The sequence below is a fragment of the Crassostrea angulata genome, chromosome 5 (genome assembly GCF_025612915.1).
Source record: "Crassostrea angulata isolate pt1a10 chromosome 5, ASM2561291v2, whole genome shotgun sequence".
Classification (NCBI taxonomy): domain Eukaryota; kingdom Metazoa; phylum Mollusca; class Bivalvia; order Ostreida; family Ostreidae; genus Magallana; species Magallana angulata.
The window spans coordinates 13,280,592-13,306,246 of record NC_069115.1 but is presented as its reverse complement, the minus strand read 5'-3'; the positions used below and the strand labels follow the sequence as shown (position 1 = coordinate 13,306,246).

General features: G+C 35.7%; 1 protein-coding gene across 1 annotated transcript; it reads right to left on the bottom strand.

Annotated features, from left to right (window-relative positions):
* Window positions 1–10,188: 10,188 nt before the first annotated feature.
* LOC128185110 (uncharacterized) lies at window positions 10,189–11,085 on the bottom strand. Its single transcript, XM_052854787.1, has one exon. It carries the CDS (start codon window positions 11,083–11,085, stop codon window positions 10,189–10,191), a length of 897 nt encoding a protein of 298 aa, XP_052710747.1.
* Between the last annotated feature and the right edge of the window lie 14,570 nt (window positions 11,086–25,655).

Below are 25,655 nucleotides of genomic sequence, written 5' to 3'. Positions count from 1 at the left end.
TTGAATGATACTCTTTTTAATATGAAAAATAAAAAAATCTTAATATATTTTAAATATTGTACAGTTATTATTCTTCGTTTTTCTTAATTATCTTCGAATTGCTAGCCTTTTTTTTAGAGAAAAATATTTTCATTAGACGCGGTGCTGGTACTAATGCAATGTATTTTTAAAATAAGGTTTTTAATTGCTGTCTGTTGCCATACATTTACCTATGTGATATGCTTATTAGTCCAACAAATAGTTGATAATAACATTTAGTTGATGTCCTGATATTTCAAGATACCTGTTTTGGATGAGCCATTCTTTCGACTGATAGTAGAAGCAAAATTTTTATTACTTGCAGGGATGGGGGGGGGGACTTGGAATGATTACTTTGTAAAATGTTTTTCTTCCGTTTTTGACTTCCTTATAATAGAGTTTACCTTTTTTATGAAAGAAAGAATATGCTTGCGTAAAATTCAGTTGTCTCTCCTTCTCTCTAGAAAAATAAATTAACAGTGGACCATCTGTTTCTTATCAACTTGCTCAGGAGTTTCCCTAGTTTAAGTTGAAGCATTCCTGTCTTTTTATCCCTTTCAAAGGAATGCGATTACCAATTGGTTTCCTCTAAAAAGGAGTGTTCAGTGTTATTCATAATTCCGTGAACTACCCCTTCATGACCTTTGCCTAAGAATCTATCGACGTGAACTTCCAATGCTTTAAATTGCTTTTCTAGTTTTAGTTGTAGCTTTCCTTAACACTGTCCCATTCTCCATTTTTTTTTTATCAACCAATAAAATCTAGAAATGTATCGCTGATATGTTTGATTAAAGGTGTCACTTTGCTCAGATCCATGTTTGACAAATTCGACTTAATTTTCTAAAAAATATGAAGATTTTCTCGGGCATGTGTGAATACATTGATGCTTATTATGCTACTTCTGCATATACGCCTCTTGCAGCAGAATTCACTGTTCCCTCAAGCTCTGAAGCTACAAGAGGTAATGGGTAAGTCCGGTACAGAAATCCAACGATTTCGGAAAATATAACCAACGGACTGAGTGGACATGGACAAGAAGCTTAGGCAGGATCGGATTTAACATTTAAAACTCCCTCAGTTTGTTTAATCTGAGAGCAGAGCCACTGAAATAGGAAAAATTGACGGACACTCTGTCAGAATACTTCTTGAATTGTGGAAAAGATTTCCCTTCTGTTTATTAAAAAAAAGTTTCATTTGTGCTTTTTGAAATTCTTTATTTTCACCATCAATAATCAAATGAGCTACTAAAACAAACTTAACAACTCACATGTGCAAGAGATACACACAGGAATAACAAATAACTCTAAATTGATAAATCATGTGATTGAAAGTAAGACATTACACCAAGGAAGCTCCACAATGTTGTCATTAAATAAGTTTTATGCAGACACATATACCTATAACAAATAATTCTAAATTCATAAATCATGTGATTGAAAGTAAGACATTACACCAAGGAAGCTCCACAATGTTGTCATTAAGTACGAGTAATGTAGTTTGCACTTGCACGTGCTGTGTCTAAATAAACACTATATAAGTTAACTTAAAAATTTTAAATCACTACAGACAAAAGATAATTCCGTAAAATAAAATGGTCATACACTTCTGACCAAATATCAAAAAATAAATAAGTAATTTTATAATTTGGTCTCACCATGCTGAATTTTTTTTTTAAAATGTTGATAAAATATTTTTAATAAGTTTATAGTAACACAATCACGTTAAAAAAAGGAATTCAGTTACTCATGCAAGAACAAAAACTCGTTAAATATACATACGGTATATGTACGCGGAACGGCATAAAAATTTGCCCGTTTTACCTGTTTTTCATTATATTATACCAATCAATGTCAATGCAAACAAGTTCTGGGTTCTGTATCATTCACATTTTTCACTCTCAGATCTGGCAAGACATGCTTTTTAATTATTTCAACATCAGCTTTTTGCTATGTGAAATTTCAATGTTGCTTAGAAGGCATGTCTCTAATTTTTTCTCTTGAAGATATTGAATGTACGCAAATAGTCGTCCCTGTGCTTTGATCAAGATTCTTGTATTTAAAATGTTTTAATATTGTGACACAACCTTAGCACACACACCCTTCGAATTCACTAGCACGTTTTCACCATTTATCAGAAAATCTGCATCTGCACTTGCATCTCAATTCATTCAACATACTTAAAACATGGCAAGGTAGTACGCACATTGCAGGTATACTGTCCGTGATGATTTCTTCGAATAATAATAATTGGTTGTTATAAATAAATAAAGGTAAGAGCATTTAATGGGCCTTATACAAGTAGAAATATCAACTACAATTGGTTACTTCCTATAATTTCGAAATGTCTAACGTTTTATACTGCAAAAAAGCCCGAAACATTGCAAGGATTTGATTGTAAGGGGCGAACGTTTAAATACATGTATAGAGGGACATAACCCTTACTACAACGGAAGATGTGTTTCCAGTTCTCATTAAAATATAAAAAGACTATATACGAAAAATCTATATTTGACATTATACCATATATTCGGGTGTTTTTCTTTCCCGTGGCACAAAATTTGCGATAATGGAGAAAAATATGTAATTTTTTTATTTGCGTCAGCCATTCGTAGCGATTTGAATAGTTTTTATTGGCAAATAAACCGGGTACAATTTTTGCGCATTTAATATTTTGCGATGTAAAATGATCGCGAAAATTAGATCATCCTGAACATTAACGGATATACTGTATATAGAAGTGTCACAATCAATATTGGATTTGTTTATTTTATCCCGTTTTGAGCCTCGATGTTGTACAGGTAGAGTTGTTTGTATTATCCTGTAAGGAGCCCCATTGTTCCGGGCATTTAAACCAGCGTTGCTATATAAGTGGTGTAGAGTTTGTCTCGGGTAGCGCAGTTTTCCATGTACCAGGTGTGGCTTAGTCTGACATGCCCATGGAGGAGTAGTTTTTAAGTTCGTGGTAACTGAATCTCCAGTCAGGGTAAGTTTATCTTATTCAATTTTATCATATTGGAAATAATATTCAGCTAAAACCTTTACTTTAAACTACTGTAGTATTTCTATTTGTCAGCGTGTTCGAATTGTATACTCTAAATTTTGACACATGTACTTGTTCTCAGTTTAAGCATAAGTAAAAATGTCAAGTTACGTGTTATTATACATAGTTTCATTTTTGCCGTGTGAAGCTGTACCTGTGTGTACTGGTTGTAATTTGCTTAAGCGTTTTGTACTTTGTACGACAGCCTTTTAGTGGCACGTTTTATTATATTTTTTGTCAACAAATTTGTTGAAGGGTTTTCCCGGGGTTTCCCACCAGTGTAGCTCTATGTGGCGATTGAGTTTTGTCGACAGTCGAGGAAGATTCTTGAGACCTAGCGTGTGGGCTAGTTGACGTGACGTCTGAAGCATGGTGCTTTGAGGACCGGATGTCTAGAGACGGTGTGACACTGGGGGCAGTGCAATGGTCGGGGCAACAGTGTACCTTACGTATGCGGACGCACTTAGTAGGCACTGAGTATATCGGGGAATACCGTTGTCTGTGGGCGGATTCCACCGAAAATACCGAAGCTGGTACCTTGGCAGTTGAACCCTTTCTGTCTCATTTCTATTCATTTTGTATATATGTACATGTTTTGTTTTATATAAAAAATAAAATTATAAAATTGAAAAAAATCTTTGTTTTACTGATCAAGCCAAAGGGTGTCGTGACAAGGGGGAATGGATTAAATCTTACCAGATTCACTGTCCATATGTATAATAATGCCCATTGCTATAGCCTGGGCAAAGAACGTCCTCCTTTTCTATTGCTGTTGTACATGTATCCCTCAAAGCAAGATTTCTTCTTATGTTGTTTATTTGTTAGAAATTTAGCGAACTACTACTTTATAGTTTTGTTTCGTTAGAGATATTTGGATAACCACTGTTGTTAAAAAATAATTCAAAATATTGAAGTGGATAATCAGAAAATAAAAATTTATTTTTTTACTGGTCAAACCTTTTAAGCGACTTCAGTCCAAACTTCATTGTTTAAAACATTATAGTAATTGTGAATTGATTCATCGACTGTTTCCATTTTATATCAAACGTCTTAATCAAATATTGTTTTCCAAAGTCACTTTCAGCATGTATTTCTTCTTTTTAGGCCGCAACTTCATCCGAACAGTTTGTTTAAATGAAACGAGACTTTGACCCGTGCGTGCACGGGTTGACATTGCATATGATATCGGACATTTACGTAACACATACATCGACCACCGTATTGTTGACATTTACATAACCAAACTTTCAGTCTACAATAATGCTATTAATTTCACTAAACTCTGTTAGAAAAGTAGTTAGAAAAATATGTGTGTCGGGACACGGCTTCACAACAGTTTAAATGCCTCCCATATACCCGTTACGTAGCAAAAATAGCAGAATCGCTCCGAAACGATTTTGGAGAAAATTAATGAAGCTGCATTGAAAATAACAGTAAATCTATTCATAACAAACCATTTTGAGGCTATAATTACCTTTCATTTAAAATTTGATTCATATAATAAAGAATTAAACACTTTTTCACCGACGTTTTTTTACTTGCTTCGAATTTAAACACAATGCTGAAATTCATAACTGTCGAGATTTTTTTAAATATAAAATCACTGAGTTAAAGTTATTTCCCGTTTTTCCTTTGATAAACCGAATATATGACAGATTTTCAATGAAAATTTACACATATTCGTATAATAGTTTATCTATGCAAATGTGATATTGTGGAAACCAAAACAAAAGACCTCCCATGGTTTAGCGTGAATGTAATGCGCATGCTTAAGATTGTAAAATCCGAAAAAATTCAGATGATTTTTGGATTTTTTAAAAAGAATTTTCGTTGATTTTTTATTAGCGAAGCTTGATTGAGAAAAAAATAAAAACAAATAGGAAATCTTTAAGTACCAATGATGTTTAAAATATATAAAACGAAAGATAGTACTATTCCGATTTCTCGGTATTAAAGCCCAAAATTTCGAGTCTACTATTTCAATATAGTAGTATAGATACATATAAAGTTTGTATTGAAACAAAAAGAAAGTTTCTCCCAATTTAAATTGTATTCACACTTAAAGAAAAATAACATTTATTAATTATCTAAATTTTCATCAATGTATTATAGGTTAGCCAATTGCAAACGATACACATTTAAAACAGCGGTCGCTGCTCAAGTTCCAGTACCAATAGACCAAGTATGAAATCAGCGATACAATTCAATGTAAAGAAAGTGGTCATTGTAAATACAGTCATTGGCTAGCTTCACTCTTCCTTGTTTTTTGACCAACTTGATTAAATCCAATTCGTTCCATAGGTCACATAGGTCAATTAAAGCGGCTTTTTCTCTACTTTGTCTTGTGTCATTGTGTTTGCCCTCCCGAAGGTTTTTCAATTTTCTTACAAGTCTCATAATAACACTGTACGCCAGGTATCTTTTCGCCTTCCACGCTTTCGTTCTCCTTGTATGTATCATTAAAGCTGAACACCGCTCGTAAATAGGCACCGTCACGCAGATACCTGGTATATAAACCCTTCGATTTCGTTACACCCGATTGCACATCTGAACCTCGTGGCCGACATGTAGTATTCCTTGCGTGGTCTTTAGATTTTATGCATTTTTTTCTTATCTTATGTTCATTTTCTGTTCGTAAATAATGCATTGACCAATTTATTTGATGTTCGTATTCTCCTGGCTTCAAAAAGGTGCGTAAAATTTGATAATTTCATCGCGACCGAGTAACACGGCGAGACAAAATGTACGTCCACACAGGTGAGACCTCTACAGCGAAGTACTTTGAACTGTTTAGAGGTCTGTCCCTTATATAAGGGTTGTAGGGACAGCAGTGATAAAAGAGAAATACGGCGGACAGTGCCTATTTACGAGCGGTGTTCAGCTTTAAGGTCTTCCGTTTCCAACGGAAGACCTTATAGTGATTGTAATGTTTTTTCTTTGTTTCTTTCTTTCTTTCTTTTTTTCCCCCTTTTTGTCGGCAGAATTTCTCAGAGATGGCTTGATAGATTTCCCTGAAATTTTCAGGGATGATAGAGAATGATAATATCTCGAGCCGTATTTTTCATTTTTTAAAAATTTATTTTCGGTCGTACGTTTCCTGTCCCGCATCAAAAAACCTTGTTCCCTCGAGATCTCAGAATCGGCAAGTACATCCAAACTTTGTGAGATGATAGACCTATAGCTGTAGATGTGTTTAAACTATTTTGTTTTGTTCGGCGTAACTTCCGGTCGTCACCGGAAGCACTTTAAATATATAAATTTTTTTACGCATTAAATTCCTTTTCCATATAATAAATATATAAGTCTAAATCTATACATAGTTTATCTATGCGATGTTATATAAACAAAAAAATTCTACTTTCGGTGAGATATCTCAATTATCTCAGGTAGCTTTTTTAAATCACATTTTGTACCAACGAGATTCAGAAACTAAAAGTGATCAAAGCAAGAAACTTTCACGGATGATAGACATTTGATTGAAGATGTGTTTAACCAGTTTCATTTTGTCGACCGTCACTTCCGGTCCACACGGGAAGAGTTCAAACAAATCAAGTTGTTTATCCGTTTAACTGTTTTCATTCGATAATTTCAGTTACTTTGATAAATAATAATGTGAAATATGCAAGTATACAAGAAATGTTCAATACAATTTACATTGAGCACTTCCGTTTGTCCGTTTCCTGTCCCGAGACTAAAATCCTTATTTCGACGAGATCTCTAAAATGGTGACGACTTGAACAACCAAACTTTGTGGGATGATAGACTTATGTTTGTACATGTGTTAACGCTATTTTGTTTTATCCGGCGTAACTTCCGGTCGACCAGGAAGTACACCCAATTTTGATTTTTTTTAAATCTGTTAGTTATTTAGCATAGGATAACATTTTAGCTATAAAAATACAAAAGTCATCTACAGATGGTAAAAAAAAAAAAAAAAAAATTCTACTTCCGGTGAGAACTCTCAAATATCTCAGGTAGCCTTCCTTATCAAAAACAAAGTACCCACAAGAGCTCAGAAACTGTGAGAGATCAAGACAAAAAACTTGTATGGATAATGGACATTTGATTGAACATGTATTCAAGAGGTTTCATTTAGTCGTACGTCACTCCCGGTTCTCACTACGAAGCGTTCAAGCAACAGAAGTTTTAATTTTTAACTTTAGATTTTTTTAAACATTTTACTCAATGTGATGAACAGTAATGCATCGTAGGTAAATGTACTAAAATAATACTTTCAATTTCTTTAATCACTTCCATTTGTTCGTTTCCGGTCCCGATACAAAAACCTTTTCTCAACGAGATATTAACAACAAATTAACAAAAACTTGAACATACAAACTTTGAGGAAAGACAAAACAATGTATGTAGATATGTTTACTATGTTCTGTATGATCCGGCCTAACTTCCAGTCGTCACAGAAAGTACTCAAAAATTGACATTTTGTCTTTTTGTTTTGTTTATTTTTTGGGAATCCCGGTACAATCTATATTATATCCATTTATTTTCTGTTTACAAGGTAAGTGGATGTTTTGTACAGATTAAAACATGAGGAACGGAAGACCTTTTTGTTGCTATAGCAACAAGAGCCTAGTTCTATCTCTTATTAAACAAAACACTGATATAAAAAGGTATTGTTGTTAATGGTAAAGAGAACAAAATATCCCAATATGCAAACGATAAATGTCTTATCCTTGATGGAGAACTATAGGCAAATTTTGATGCCCCCCTTCGGAGAAGGGAGGGGATATTGCTTTGCTGCTGTCTGTCGGTCGCTCAGTCCACCAACAGTTTCCGTTCATTTTCTTCGCAAATTAAAGGATAAACATATTGAAATGAAATTTTGTATTCAGGTTTTCATGATAAAATGTAGGTCAAATTTGATATTGGGTACGTTCGAGCCATTCTCGACAGAGTTATGGCCCTTGGACGTAGAAAAATTCCAGTTATTTGCAGTTCCCGCTCATTTTCTTTGCAGAGGGTGCATATATTGATATGAAATTTAGTATGCATGTTTATCTAAATAATATCGAGGTCAATTTAATTTTAGGTATGATAGAGCAATTTTCAACAGAGTTATGCCCTTTGGACTTAGAAAATATTTGCAGTTAACATTCATTTTCTTTGTGGATGTTTTCACGGGAGGGGAATAAGTGTTTCACAAACATCTCCTGTCTGGTTTAAAAAGCAACAAAAACAAAACTAATTTGGATTGGTTCAAATAAAAAAATTCCTGCTGAGGTCCTTCATCACTCCAAATGGAAGCTAGACTGGGGCTACAACTTTCTCTCCTCTAGGAATACATTTACATGTAAAGGGTGTTAAGAAAGTTCGTTCCGTGATTTACTTTAGCCTAGATTCATTAATAAACAACTCGTTTGTTAGTTTTTTTATTATACCCCCCGCAAACAAAGTTTGGGGGGGTATATAGGAATCACCTTGTCCGTCCGTCCGTCTGTCCGTCTGTCTGTCCGTCTGTCTGTGCAATCATGTCCGGTCCATATCTTTCTTATGGGAAAACATTGGAAGTTCTTACTTCACACAAAGATTGCTTATGACCTAAGGGTGTGTCATGACCTTGACCCAAGGTCATTTGGGTAAGGTCAAGGTCACTGGCAGAAAAAGTGCAAAATTCGTGTCCGGTCCATATCTTTCTTATGGGGAAACATTGGAAGTTCTTACTTCACACAAAGATTGCTTATGACCTAAGGGTGTGTCATGACCTTGACCCAAGGTCATTTGGGCAAGGTCAAGGTCACTGGCAGAAAAAGTGCAAAATTCGTGTCCGGTCCATATCTTTCTTATGGGGAAACATTGGAAGTTCTTACTTCACACAAAGATTGCTTATGATTAAAGGGTGTGTCATGACCTTGACCCAAGGTCAATTGAGAAAGTTCAAGGTCATTGTTTCAAAAAAGCTAAATTCTGTCTGTGTCATGTCTTGTATTAATGGAAATATTAGAAGCTAAAAATTAACAGTTTTCAAAAATAAAGCAGTTGTTATTTATAGAAAATGGACAGTGAAATAGATTCATCCAATATTGTCTATAATAGCAAAAAATACACGCGTTATGATTTTTTTCTTAGCGGGGGGTATCAATTGTGAGCTTGCTCACAGTATCTCTAGTTTTTAATAACCAGATAGACCACCTTTGTTTTTCAGTACATTTTTAATTCTGTTTGGCATTGAATGAATTAAAGAAATCAAATGTTTCTGAGGTATCTCCCTCCTAGCTGCAATAATGTAGCCCTCTCCAATTTTTTATATCTGATGTTTACTGGAGAGGGCTACAATTCCACAGGATCTCCGTAATGGTGCAAAATTAATTTTTTAATGCGGCTGACTTCGGTCTAAAAAGATCGATTTTATATTTGACTTCCTTTAGATAAAATGATTTTTTAATTCAGGTTGAACAAATTAACCGTATATAAACCAAAACCAGATAAAACACATCAGCATGTTTACCAGTCGTCTTTTTCAGCAGCCATGACAGTTCTCGCGTGATTTTATGGGATGTACGCTTGGAGTTTTGATGCGCTTGTTAACGTGAATGTCAGTGTAAATAATCGATCTTACCTCGTTATATCACTAAAACATCAATTAAGGAAATGGTATATAATGGAAAATTCATATTTACCGCGTTAATTATGTTTAAAATAGGGGAATTCCTATATTCAGTTCAAGATCCGCTCCTGAATTCTCATTGGCTGTCCCAAAATAAAACCGGTCAAGGTCAGTAAACATGGCGGACAAATTCAACTTTCGTTGTTGACATACACGAAAAATAACCGATATATAGACTATACTTGATATTTTTGGATTAATTTATGCCATAGACATCTACAATGTTTGAGTTCAGGTAAGAAATGCAAATGTTATTGTCATTTATGTACGATTTGAGACGAAATCGTTGCGGGAGTGAATCACTCCCGCACTTGCACCATTACGGAGATCCTATGGAGTTGTAGCCCTCTCCCAAAAAAAAAACAAAAAAAAATCGGGAGAGGGCTACATTATTGCAGCTATCTCCCTCCATGCTCGTTGAAGACGGCGGCGTAATTGGTCCATGGATGTCGGGCGCGGATCCTTGTAGGCCTCACTGTCCAGAATACTCCAGAGATTTTCTATGCAGTTTAGATCAGGGGAATTGCCCGGCCATTCTTCTTTCGAAATAAAGTTTGGTAAATTATCTTTACACCAATTCGTGTTACTAGGGCAGTGTGAGGTGTCGCACCATCTTGAACAAACGTAGCGTGTCCTAGATATTGAATCAACTTTCGTTCATCAATCCTGCCAGTGTTTTTTTGTCGATTCAGTGCAGGTTTAAGTTCTTTTTGAAGAATTTTATCCACATAATATTTTGCATTTATAGTTTTGCCGGATGGAACAATGTGTAGCTTTGACAAACCGTTTACTCCCATTGCACCCCAGATCATGACTTTGGCGCTTGACTTGACGCAGCTGACGTCGGGTACCTCATCCGACTGGGACCCCCACACAACATCGTCTTGTCGGTTCGGAACATGAAACAAATATTTTGAAGATTCGTCACTGAAGATGTAGTTCTCCCAGTCTTCAGCTGTCAAGTGTTTGTGATCACGAGCAAATTTCAATCTTTTTTGTCGTTGTGTTTTCGTCAGAAGCTGATTTCTTGATCGCTTAAATGCCTTCCATTTTTTTACTTTTCGTAAATAATTAAACACAGTCACATGACTCACATTAAAGCCCGAGTTCTTGAGTTCCTTGCTGCATTTTCTTGTTGATTTTCCTCTTTTGTATTTTATGTTCTCGACTTTCCTTTTTACTACGCCTACTATCTTCGACGGTCGGCCCGATCTCGGTTGGTCGGTGAGCTGTTTATTTTGCTCTCGCCTGCGTCTCCACTTTGTTACCCATCGCTCACTTTTACACAGTTGTTTAGCCACATCCTTCACACTTAATCCTGCATCTAATAAAGCCAAAGCCTGGGCTCGTTCGTTGACAGTATCGACACTTGTGCAAGACGTCTGCTTTTTCACCGAACTCGTCATTTTGTTTGATGACGTAATAGACATAAATGTTTACATCACTCTATGACACCACCAGAGAGTGCACATAGGGGAGGATAACTGATGATATGTTGAGAGAAAAATCTCTAGTATAACCAGTGTGAATTTGAAACAAAAATATTGTTTTTATCAATTTATTTTTGTCAATTTACAACCAGAACGAACTTTCTTAAAACCCTTTATATGTGTAAACTGATAGAATTATTGATTTAAACTATACCATTCAACTCCCGAAATTCACAGCGATAATCCAGCAGTGGACAATACGTATTTTATCTCCTATGGGAAGGTTTACAATAGCAAAATCTTTAATTGTATAAAAACTATCTCATTTGTTAATTTTATTACCAAATCCATGTCAAAAAACCATATCCAAGTTAACAAAACTGCTTTTTATCTTTATTTGGGGGTCATAAAGTTTCTTTGATAAAACTAGGCTTACACAGTCGAAATATTATCATCGCCAGTTGGTTTAATTCTTATATGAAAGTAAATAATAATAGTGTATTTTTTTAATGGTAAGTATAGGTGTGAAAATCATTAATGATTTTTTTTTAAATGGTGATTAAAATATTTCTGAATGAGTATCAAATGATGTGTTATAAGACGTTCATTGTGGAAGGGTCTATTTGTTTCTACAAACGGGTCGAATGAATTTCTATCGCGTCCTTCCAACAGGATTTTAGTCAACAAGCACTATTATTGTTTTCTTAGGTAGCGACTAAGTTGAAAGCAATAGCATATTCTTGCCAAACAACTTTAACTGCTACAATTTGTTACTCATGCACATGAAATGCACATGTATGGTCGATAAGAAAATAAGCAGAAAATGACATAATACAGAAATCTTGCCTTCGATTGCTTTTCGAGGGTGTTATTTATTATCCCCTCGCGCAACTTGTTGCGAGGGGGATATAGCATCGCTGCTGTGCGTTTGTGTATGTCCATTTCAGCCTTTTCAGCAAAATTTAAAGAAAACCCTCGCATGCATGTGTATCAAACTTCCTACACTTCATAAGCATGTTTAAAGGACAAACCCTATTTATTTTCAAGGAATTACATATTTTTTAATATATCGTTAGAATTACAACACTAAGAAAATTATGTACGACTTCCGGTTCGTGAAAGTAAACATTTCAAATCAACAACTTGATATATTGTTGGATGTAAGCCCTGTAGAGGTACATGTAAAAAGCAAGCATTTTTGAGAAATTGGAGTTGAAAGGATGTCCAAAGTGAAAAACTAAAGCAAGCAGGAGATTAAGCTCACCATAATTTAATCGAAACAAGCAGCCGTCTGAGCTGAATTTCGGGCTATATTAAACGAATTACTTAGACAAGAACAGGTTCATAATTCAGAAGAGACTTTGACATACATCGTCAACATGATCAACCGGGAATTCATTTCATGTTAATAGCTGAAGATATCTACTCTTTTTAAAATATGGGGGTTAAAATTACGACATGTCAACACGATTTTTTTTCATAGAGCAGACTATAAATTACCAGATCTTAGCTAAGTTTCCTTTTCGATATGAAACTTAAATTTGTCCACACTAATTGTCTAAATGCGTAATGCATGTCACTGGATAAAGAGAATATTAAACAATACTACTAAAGTTTAACATGTTTGTGGAATGGGAGCAATTGTACAACCACGTAAATGCACCCATCCCCCATGGATACACACAGAGCGTGCATGGGGATAGAATAAACAAAACATTTTAATTCAAATAGTTTTAATCGAGTTAAATATTTTGTCTCTTTAATTACATAGTTATTTCTGAATAATGCATTTCCCCGCACAAAATTTTCATTTCACGAGGATGCTCCGCTTTGCGGTGCCCTTGTTAAAATTAAGCATTGTAGGTACAAACTCCATTTGCAAAGAAGCAATCAGCATTTTCATCACATCCAATTTTGTCGTCAAACTTATCCGTGCATGCGGTGCATGCATCCACCTCAGCTTGTCCATAAGATACGAGACAGTTCTCTCGATTGGTCGCTCTGCAAACTAAATCCAAAACGAAAAAAGAGTACAAACTTAGGCTGTTGTCACTTTATGCAAACAACAAGCTGTCACGAAAACAAAATTTAGCACATCTTGTTATGGCGCTGTCGCACAACACGCCGAAGCGCCGATATATCTTAATCGTGACTGCGAAATGGCTTGTGGCCCAAAAATGTGTAGGCACAACGAAAGACGCGCGTGACAAACTCATTACTTTTGATAAATCTTTTTTAAAGACTTTAATGTAATGATCGCTTTGAGTCATTGTAGTTCAAAGGGTTTATTTTTTAAATAAATTTTTTTATCGTCCTAAATATATTAGTCTTATGAAACTTATGATTCGCATAAGGGTTTCGGTTATTCAAATTTTACAATAAAATATTGGGCATCTATTCACCAGAGTGGGTTCCTGTACATCGTTATTACAGAATTGCTTCCGCTAGTATTGTATCTCCGGAACAGGAGTAATTTCTATTTAAAACTAACCCAATGTTTGAAGAAAAGCATACATGATGCATATAAGTTTAAAAAGTTGCGTACTTAGTAAAGAAAATATATGTTGTTTGCATATTTAATAAAACTCTTATCGGTCTCCGGGGCTGATACAGGTTATCAGCCCTCTATTGCTGATACAGATCCTTACCACACTTTCCGATTTAACATTTGCGCATATTCATAGATGAAAAATAAAGCATTTGTTATAGTCGACATTTTTAAGTGCAGTCTTAAACTTCAAATGCTACTAAATATTTTAGAGCAGTTAACTTTTAAAACCGTAGAAAATTTCAGTTCTGTAGCTGCATGTTTTTTAAACAAAATTTTAATTTAATACATATACAGACTACTTTCATATCATATTTAAAATCAATTTGTTTAAGATTTTAATTCTATTACTAAGTATGTGATAAATATAATAATGGATATCATTTTTCCACATCACAGCCTGCAACGGACTTCGACCAATATCATCTCTCGGCCCTGGGGCTGATATTGGAGTCTCGGGCTGATACAGGCTGTGATATAGACAAGGGTACCATTATTCTCTTTATATAATTTAAGTAATATGAATATTATTAATGACTTTTTTTTAAAAAATTGTGATGCATGATTTAATATACATACCCTCTCGTACTTCGTCTTCCAAATCTGAAAAAAAGATCAACTACAGTATTCACGGTTTGACATTTCAAAGAAATACATGACGTTCTGCTACTATCTATTTCGATAAAATCTATTTCAACAATATAAATTTACGATAGTATATCAGAAAGGCGGGAACGTAGATCATTTTCACCAATATCTTTTAAGTTCGTAGTCCTACTCTGCACTCCTTAATAAAATTCATATACATTTTAAATAACCATACTCTTGTGAAATTGTAAATCTCTTCATACGATGATATCATAGGTGAATGAAGGGTTGTTTCTTAAGGTTTCAGCCACCCCCTTTTATGTTGTTGTGTTGATTGATATATATTGAAGCTAGAGGGACAACTCCTAGCTACAGCTGTTGATATTCGGATTACGGGGTGATCGGTTATAACTTTTATATCTGCTGAAACGTATTTGAACAGAATTCTCCTCTTCTTGTTTTAGTTAAAAATTGGTTTCATAACCTTAACCCATGTTCATTACTGTTTTCTTGATCGATATTATTATTAAATGTAAACATGCGTGTCAATAGAATTGTTGTAGACACTTTTGTACATTTTAAAATGCATTTTGTCGAAGGAAGCATGAATACAGGTACCTAGTCACGCGGTCTAATGATCTTGTTAAAGAGCAATAATTTGTTAATAAAGAAGTATTTTCAAGAATAGTGTAGATACGGTGACTTTTATGGTAAATAGTGCTTTTATATTTTTCTTCAAAATGTACATGGTAAATCTGTTTAATGGATGTTTTGGACGTTTATCGTGTAGGTCTAGGTTTTACCTTTGTAATTGTTTTCGGTTGAAGAAACAAAAAGTCCATATGTCGTGTATTGTTGATAAGTTTTATTAGCTCAGACATAACGACACGATTGTTTACTTTGATAAATGCAGTTTGTATGAACATATCAGAAAGTCATCCATTTATTCTAGTCTTTTATTTTAGTCAGCTTATTTTGTAAATTCCCTTCACAAACTTTGTTGATTGTTCAAACGTTCTGTAATTGTTAACAATCAGGTTTAAAATTGTGTACAAGCTGAAACCCGCCAAAAAAACTTATCTTTACAAAGTTCTCCTCGACTTTTGTTAGCATCGGGGCCGAATTACAATCACTATTTAATGTTTTAACACTGGTAAGTGCCATATGCTAACAGTTTTATATTATATATCGATAAAATTACATGAGAAAAAAATACCTTGCTTTTCCTGTTCACATGTTTCCTTCTCTGCAGCCAGAATGACATCGCAGGACACCTCTAGTTCTTGGATACAAAAGTGTGTTTTGACAAATTCATGAAACCCGCCAAAAAAACTTATCTTTACAAAGTTCTCCTCGACTTTTGTTAGCATCGGGGCCGAATTACAATCACTATTTAATGTTTTAACACTGGTAAGTGCCATATGCTAACAGTTTTATATTATATATAGATAAAATTACATGAGAAAAAAATACCTTGCTTTTCCTGTTCACATTTTTCCCTCTCTGCAGCCAGAATGACATCGCAGGACACCTCTGGTTCTTGGGGTTGATCCCTGCAGTTGCAATTCCTATGGTTTTTTAAACCAGACATGCTTGCCAAAGCAGCGCTTGCTGTAAACATAGCCCATAAACCAACATGTTAACGTACATTCCTTAATTCCTTAAAAAGCTTATGAATTTCGTCATATATTCCACGAGAAGAAATGAATACTAATCTATGCATAACCTGCTAGAGCCGCTATGCCGATTGACCCAGCTGTTATCAATGATCCAGATACGAGATCCGATTGTAAAGATTGAGCGGGGACAGTCAGAGTACACCAAACTCCAAACAACACAGTCCCAGCAAACAATCCTCGAGTGATTGTCTGAACCTTTAGTTTGAAAAGAAATGCCTTGTTTTCATAAATCATATAAATATCACAGTTTACTGACGGAAATAGACAAAATAATAAAGTCAACGGGTTAATTATATCAGTGTATGTGTACGATTTCTAACAATAGTAATACTATTGGGTAACTTTGCAATATATAATTTCGCAATTTGATCTTTTGTGTGCTCTTTTTCTTACATAATGATATACCGCGCAAGCGAGGAAATTATAGCAACTTTATACATTAATATGAGACAATGTGTTTACATTTTCTTTTCTGATGCAGCGGACTGGGAAAAAAAGAATACAAACTTTTTTGTTTTATTTCAAAAAAGGAGTGGGTCGTATCTCGTTTTTAATTTAATTTAAATTAATTTAACATAATCATGTTAATAATCATAAACGACATAATAATATAATCGGCATTAATTTTAATTAATAAAATTTTGTTTTTAACGTCGAACTTTTATTACTGTTCCAGATAAGAATTTCAGATAAAATGCTGTCACCCCACCTCCAAATGAAACTTTTCGTTTCTTGCATACATCATTTATTCACACATACGCTTAGATGTCGAAATAATCTGTTCATGACGTTACACACATTAATGCATACGGTTTCCTACAAATCTGTAGTTATGAAGAATTATTTTATAATCGATAAAATATGTATATATGGCCACAAGACCACCATAATATCAATATAAAAATCATAATTAATGATCATTTATAAATATTGGATACAAAAGTGTGTTTTGACAAATTCATATCAAAATCATATCATACCAAATTTTATAATACAATATTTCATCAATGGTACTATACGATATTGTGTCCTATTAAATGTCATATGGTACTAACTAGTACTGTATAACGTGAAACCTTTTAAACAGCTCCATAAACCGTAACCTTATTTAATATCCGAAACTTTTGCATTCAAGCCTGTCAAGAGCATGGGTAAGACGCATCATCCATGCGGGGTTACTGAAGTTAGAATAATTAGCAAACTATAATCATACAAAGGGCACATACTCAAAAACATAACTAGCTTGAAAGTATTAACCTCATTCAGCATCCAAATATTTTGGCCCAGAATCAGCATTCAAACCTGTTCAGTACATCAATATCATAAGAGGCACCATCCTGGCAAGTTTGGTGAAGCTAGGACCATAAGAAACTAAGTTATCACCATCATAGGACAACTGTTTCAAAAACTTGAACCTGCTCCAACTAAAGGTCTTGAGAGCAAGCTCACTTTGTTAGCTCGGGGAAGGGGGTACGTTGGGGGGATTAAAACCTAAACTTCCTTCAGCACCTAAAATGCATGACCAAGATAATGCTTCGACGTCCGCTTTTAGCAGTAATTCCCTTTTCAATTTCACTCATTTACTTAATTAACACATAAAAAGGGAACATACAAACACACGAACCCCTTTTCTGGGTCTTCCGGCCATTTAGTATTGACCTCTAAAGGTTTTCCGATCCACAGCCTCAAATTATTTTTTTCATCCTATAAATGTTCTTTATCCTTCAAACTTCACCGGTGGTATCCATGCACTTCACAAAGTAATTGCAAATTTTGCCGCTATGGATATAAAGGAATAAATATACCATTTGAGATCAAACTTGAAACCGGTTGTAACCTTGCATCGGTGGCTCGAGCTCTTTAACTTTGGAGAGTTTGTCTCCGTGGACCCCCTGAGCCAAGCAGTTTCTTGAGCACTTTTCGTATTATAAACAGAACAAGACATTGAAGGCAGATTTATGGAATTTATGAGTATAATAATTCCAGATAATCTAGAATTATCAAACATTGCTAGAAGATAGAAAATCGTAAAAAAGACCAATTACAAGTAGTATATGCAACATACATTGTAATCGCATATATGTATTGAAGCCACTTCTTTTTTCCTGAGAAGAGTCACACTGACATTTGACCAGTTAAAACTAATGCTATTAGAGCATTCATTGTATATCAGATTTTGTTACATTTACAAAAGCAGTGTCCTCTCTTATTCTACAATGTTTCAAATCCAAATTGACCTTTGGTGTTTAACCTTGAAATTCATTGCGTCTTCGTATAATAAAAATCTAACTAAGTGTTACAACCGTTTGTTAAAACTGTAAGGTTTTGCACATACTGCTCACTCAATCCAAATCGGGTTTAAGACTTCGCCTCTTAACAGAAATCCCAGCTCAAGAAAACAAGAGGCCCATGGGTCACATCGCTCACCTGAGAAACAATAGGTATGATAAAATCAGCTTAATGGAGTCATAATACAAACTATCTTGACAATGTACAATAATACATAATACATACTTTGTATCTAACACTACCAGAGGATGCTTTCACACAAGTTTCAGCTTTCCTGGCTGATTAGTTTCTGAGAAGAAGATTTTTAAAGATTTACTCTATATATTCATATGTTAAAATTCGAACCCCTTTTGTGGCCCTAACCTACATCCAGGGGTAATTATTTTCACAACTTTGAATTTACACTACCTAAGGATGCCTCCACACAAGTTTCAGCTTTGCCGGCTGATTAGTTTCTGAGAAGAAGATTTTTAAAGATTTACTATATATATATTCCTATGTAAAACTTCGATCCCCCATTGTGGCCCCACCCTACATCTGGGAGTCATGATTTTCAGAACTTTAAATCTACACTACCTCATGATGCTTTCATACAAGTTTCAGCTTTCCTGGCTGATTAGTTTCTAAGAAAAAGATTTTTAAAGATTTACTATATATATTCCTATGTAAAACTTCGACCCCCCATTGTGACCCCACCCTACCCCCGGGGCCATGATTTTCACAACTTTCAATCTACATTACCTGAGGATGCTTCCACAAAAGTGTCAGCTTTCCTGGCCGATTAGTTTCTGAGAAGAAGATTTTTAAAGATTTACTCTATTTTTATTCTATGGCCGATTAGTTTCTGAGAAGAAGATTTTTTAAGATTTACTCTATATATTCTTATGTTAAACTTTGACACCCCAAAGTTACAGCTTTCCTGGCTGATTAGTTTCTGAGAAGAAGATTTTTAAAGATTTACTCTATATATTCCTAAGTAAAACTTCGATCCCCCATTGTGGCCCCACCCTACACCTGGGAGTCATGATTTTCAGAACTTTGAATCTACACTACCTCATGATGCTTTCCTGGCTGATTAGTTTCTAAGAAGAAGATTTTTAAAGATTTACTATATATATTCCTATATAAAACTTCGACCCCCCATTGTGACCCCACTCTACCCCCGGGGCGATTATTTTCACAACTTTTAATTTACGTTACCTGAGGATGCTTCCACACAAGTGTCAGCTTTCCTGGCCGATTAGTTTCTGAGAAGAAGATTTTTAAAGATATACTCTATATATTCATATGTTTAACTTCGACCCTCCATTCTGGCCCCACCCTAAACCCGGGGGTCATGATTTTCACAATTTTGTATCTACGCTACCTGAGGATGCTTCCACACAAGTTACAGCTTTCCTGGCCGATTAGTTTCTGAGAAAAAGATTTTTAAAGATTTACTCTATATATTCCTATGTTAAACTTTGACACCCCATTGTGGCCCCACCCTACCCCCGGGGCCATGATTTTCACAACTTTGAATCTACACTACATGAGGATGCTTCCTCACAAGTGTCAGCTTTCCTGGCTGATAAGTTTCTGAGAAGAAGATTTTTAAAGATTTACTCTATATATTCCTATGTAAAACTTCGATCCCCCATTGTGGCCCCACCCTACACTTGGGAGTCATGATTTTCACAACTTTGAATCTACACTACTTCATGATGCTTTCATACAAGTTTCGGCTTTCCTGGCTGATTAGTTTCTGAGAAGAAGATTTTTAAAGATTAACTATATATATTCCTATGTAAAACTTCGATCCCCCATTGTGGCCCCACCCTACAACCGGGGGTCATGATTTTCACAACTTCGTATCTACACTACCTGAGGATGCTTTCACACAAGTGTCAACTTTCCTGGCTGATTAGTTTCTGAGAAGACGATTTTTAAAGATTTACTCTATATATTCCTATGTGAAACTTCGATCCCCCATTGTGGCCCCACCCTACACTTGGGAGTCATGATTTTCAAAACTTTGAATCTACACTACTTCATGATGCTTTCATACAAGATTCAGCTTTCCTGGCTGATTAGTTTCTGAGAAGAAGATTTTTAAAGATTAACTATATATTTTCCTATGTAAAACTTCGCCCCCCCCCCCCCATTGTGACCCCTACCTACCCCCGGGGCCATGATTTTCACAACTTCGTATCTACACTACCTGATGATGCTTTCACACAAGTTTCAGCTTTCCTGGCTGATAAGTTTCTGAGAAGAAGATTTTTAAAGATTTACTCTATATATTCCTATGTTAAACTTCGACCCCCAATGTGCCCCCCCCCCTACCCCCGTGGGTCATGATTTTCACAACTTTGAATCTACACTAACTAAGGATGCTTTCACACAAGTGTCAGCTTTCTTGTCTGATTAGTTTCTGAGAAGAAGATTTTTAAAGATTTACTCTATATATTCCTATGTAAAACTTCGACCCCCCATTGTGACCCCACCATACCCCCGGGGCGATGATTTTCACAACTTTGAATCTACGTTACCTGAGGATGCTTCCACACAAGTGTCAGCTTTCCTGGCCGATTAGTTTCTGAGAAGAAGATTTTTAAAGATATACTCTATATATTCATATGTTTAACTTCGACCCTCCATTCTGGCCCCACCCTACACCCGGGGGTCATGATTTTTACAATTTTGTATCTACGCTACCTGAGGATGCTTCCACACAAGTTACAGCTTTCCTGGCCGATTAGTTTCTGAGGAAAAGATTTTTAAAGATTTACTCTATATATTCCTATGTTAAACTTTGACACCCCATTGTGGCCCCACCCTACCCCCGGGGCCATGATTTTCACAACTTTGAATCTACACTACATGAGGATGCTTCCACACAAGTGTCAGCTTTCCTGGCTGATACGTTTCTGAGAAGAAGATTTTTAAAGATTTACTCTATTCCTAAGGAAAACTTCGATCCCCCAGTGTGGCCCCACCCTACAACCGGGGGTCATGATTTTCACAACTTCGTATCTACACTAACTGAGGATGCTTTCACACAAGTGTCAACTTTCCTGGCTGATTAGTTTCTGAGAAGATTTTTAAAGATTTACTCTATATATTCCTATGTTAAACCTCGACCCCCAATGTGGCCCCACCCTACCCCCGGGGGTCATGATTTTCACAACTTCGTATCTACACTAACTGAGGATGCTTTCACACAAGTTTCAGCTTTCCTGGCTGATTAGTTTCTGAGAAGAAGATTTTTAAAGATATACTCTATCTATTTCTATGTAAAACTTCGACCCTCAATGTGGCCCAACCCTACAACCGGGGGTCATGATTTTCACAACTTTGAATCTACACTACATGAGGATGCTTCCTCACAAGTGTCAGCTTTCCTGGCTGATAAGTTTCTGAGAAGAAGATTTTTAAAGATTTACTCTATATATTCCTATGTAAAACTTCGATCCCCCATTGTGGCCCCACCCTACACTTGGGAGTCATGATTTTCACAACTTTGAATCTACACTACTTCATGATGCTTTCATACAAGTTTCGGCTTTCCTGGCTGATTAGTTTCTGAGAAGAAGATTTTTAAAGATTAACTATATATATTCCTATGTAAAACTTCGATCCCCCATTGTGGCCCCACCCTACAACCGGGGGTCATGATTTTCACAACTTCGTATCTACACTACCTGAGGATGCTTTCACACAAGTGTCAACTTTCCTGGCTGATTAGTTTCTGAGAAGAAGATTTTTAAAGATTTACTCTATATATTCCTATGTGAAACTTCGATCCCCCATTGTGGCCCCACCCTACACTTGGGAGTCATGATTTTCAAAACTTTGAATCTACACTACTTCATGATGCTTTCATACAAGATTCAGCTTTCCTGGCTGATTAGTTTCTGAGAAGAAGATTTTTAAAGATTAACTATATATTTTCCTATGTAAAACTTCGCCCCCCCCCCCCATTGTGACCCCTACCTACCCCCGGGGCCATGATTTTCACAACTTCGTATCTACACTACCTGATGATGCTTTCACACAAGTTTCAGCTTTCCTGGCTGATAAGTTTCTGAGAAGAAGATTTTTAAAGATTTACTCTATATATTCCTATGTTAAACTTCGACCCCCAATGTGCCCCCCCCCCTACCCCCGTGGGTCATGATTTTCACAACTTTGAATCTACACTAACTAAGGATGCTTTCACACAAGTGTCAGCTTTCTTGTCTGATTAGTTTCTGAGAAGAAGATTTTTAAAGATTTACTCTATATATTCCTATGTAAAACTTCGACCCCCCATTGTGACCCCACCATACCCCCGGGGCGATGATTTTCACAACTTTGAATCTACGTTACCTGAGGATGCTTCCACACAAGTGTCAGCTTTCCTGGCCGATTAGTTTCTGAGAAGAAGATTTTTAAAGATATACTCTATATATTCATATGTTTAACTTCAACCCTCCATTCTGGCCCCACCCTACACCCGGGGGTCATGATTTTTACAATTTTGTATCTACGCTACCTGAGGATGCTTCCACACAAGTTACAGCTTTCCTGGCCGATTAGTTTCTGAGGAAAAGATTTTTAAAGATTTACTCTATATATTCCTATGTTAAACTTTGACACCCCATTGTGGCCCCACCCTACCCCCGGGGCCATGATTTTCACAACTTTGAATCTACACTACATGAGGATGCTTCCACACAAGTGTCAGCTTTCCTGGCTGATACGTTTCTGAGAAGAAGATTTTTAAAGATTTACTCTATTCCTAAGGAAAACTTCGATCCCCCAGTGTGGCCCCACCCTACAACCGGGGGTCATGATTTTCACAACTTCGTATCTACACTAACTGAGGATGCTTTCACACAAGTGTCAACTTTCCTGGCTGATTAGTTTCTGAGAAGATTTTTAAAGATTTACTCTATATATTCCTATGTTAAACTTCGACCCCCAATGTGGCCCCACCCTACCCCCGGGGGTCATGATTTTCACAACTTCGTATCTACACTAACTGAGGATGCTTTCACACAAGTTTCAGCTTTCCTGGCTGATTAGTTTCTGAGAAGAAGATGTTTAAAGATATACTCTATCTATTTCTATGTAAAACTTCGACCCTCAATGTGGCCCAACCCTACAACCGGGGGTCATGATTTTCACAACTTTGAATCTACACTAACTGAGGATGCTTTCACACAAGTGTCAGCTTTCCTGGCTGATTAGTTTCTGAGAAGAAGATTTTTAAAGATTTACTCTATATATTCCTATGTAAAAATTCGATCCCCCAATGTGGCCCCACCCTACACCTGGGAGTCATGATTTTCAGAACTTTGAATCTACACTACCTCATGATGCTTTCATACAAGTTTCAGCTTTCCCGGCTGATTAGTTTCTAAGAAGAAGATTTTTAAAGATTTACAATATATATTCCTATGTAAAACTTCGACCCCCCCCCCCCCATTGTGACCCCACCATACCCCCGGGAGCCATGATTTTCACAACTTTGAATCTACATTACCTGAGGATGCTTCCACACAAGTGTCAGCTTTCCTGGCCGATTAGTGTCGGAGAAGAAGATTTTTAAAGATATACTCTATATATTCATATGTTAAACTTCACACAAGTTACAGCTTTCCTGGTCTAATGGTTCATGAGAAGAAGATTTTTGAAAATTTCTCGAAAATTTACATAAATTCCTAATTATCTCCTTTTGCAAAAGGGTCTGATCCTTAAATTTCACAACTTGGAATCCCCTTTGGCTAAGGACGATTTGTGCCAAGTTTGGTTGAAATTGGCCCAGTGGTTCTTGAGAAGAGTTGAAAATGTGAAAAGTTTACAGACAGACGGACAGATGGACGGACGACAGACAAAATGTGATCAGAATAGCTCACTTGAGCTTTCAGCTCAGGTGAGCTAAAAACTCAAAGCATCACTATGAAGGAAGGGAGCGTTTCTTGCAATTGAATCTAAATGCGTGCCAAAGTTGATATGACGTGAACAATATTTATGAAAATTTGTAACTATCGCCGTATCAAAAATAATCCCCAGAAACGTCATTTGTACGTTTCGAATAAGGTATTTTAAAACGTTTATGCTTAACCTGCACTAAAAATTCGCATTAGCATCTTTATCAACAACCTGGGAGTTTGTACGAAAAATAAATCTTACTTTAAATCTCCCGTTTAAATTTTAGTTTACATTTTTTCTGATAGTTTCTGGGCATGACGGGCACTATTCGGCAAATGCACGGTAATTTATCGAGTTCTGGCCACATGCAATTCAAAACAACAGTAAAATGAGGATTAGTTAGTTAATCCAACGTGACCTCTTTACATCTTCAATTAGCCGCTCGCCTAAAAAATTAACCTGGCGTGTATTTATCTTTGTCAACCCTATCTAGCCACTTAGTTTATAAGCAGAAACTATTTTCCTAGTAGATGACGATACCTTCTGTCATTATTACTAGACATTGTTTTGTATCATATCACTTTCATTCAATTGACATTATATGACTTTTAGCAATTACCTGTAAAGAGACGCCATGGTCGATTTGTTAGCCGTTTAAGTATGCAAGGCTAAGGTTTGAGGGTTCAAAACCCGTGATGACCCTTTTTTAATGTTTTCTTGAACATATATGGAAAATCAAATTTTAATTATCACTCATTATCAACAATTTTGAAAACAGCGAAGATGACCGAAAGTTCCCTCCTGTTTTGATAGTATGAAGTAAAATTCGAAATATATGATATTCATTGTTTCACTGGTATAAATAAAATTCGAAATATATGAATATCAATTTATAAATATTCAATGCAAACTGTATCCAAGTCGTTAATGTGGGACCTTTAAAAAATCTACCAAAAGTCTGAGATTTGAGAACAATACATATTTCATTTATTGATCCTTTTTCCTTTACATGAAAAAAGACGACTTTGACATTACACAGCATACTTATATTTATATTCCCGAAGAAGTAAGAATTCACCTTAATATATATACGACGAACAAATTAATATCGAGTGATCTTGAAAAAGATTACCTGCATTTCGATGACCCTTTCAGATCGTTTGCCTAACCGTATGCTGTCTTACCCGGGTGTCTTTTCTCCGGCTTTATATGCTACAAGGAAACGAATAAATAAATATACGATTTTGATTGGTTGGTGCATAAACAAATTGCTCCATGACATGTTCATCTTTATTACAACTGTCACATCATAGATATAATTCGGGCATACTACGTTGTATTTTTTGGTGTTTAAAAACGTCAAGTAAGAACATATAGATGCATTGAAAGAGTGGTCACTATTGTAATATACTAGATTTAACCTGATCGAGTCGGATAATTCAGATTTAAAAAAGGGGGATTAATACGTTTTAAAGTTTTGCTTCAATTATGCTTTTTCTGCATATATCACGATTTTAATTGAAAGGATTTTTCAAACAGACTTT

What these genes read in the sequence shown, in the direction of transcription:
- LOC128185110 (XM_052854787.1), bottom strand. Translation starts at nt 11,085, where the DNA reads ATGACGAGTTCGGTGAAAAAGCAGACGTCTTGCACAAGTGTCGATACT.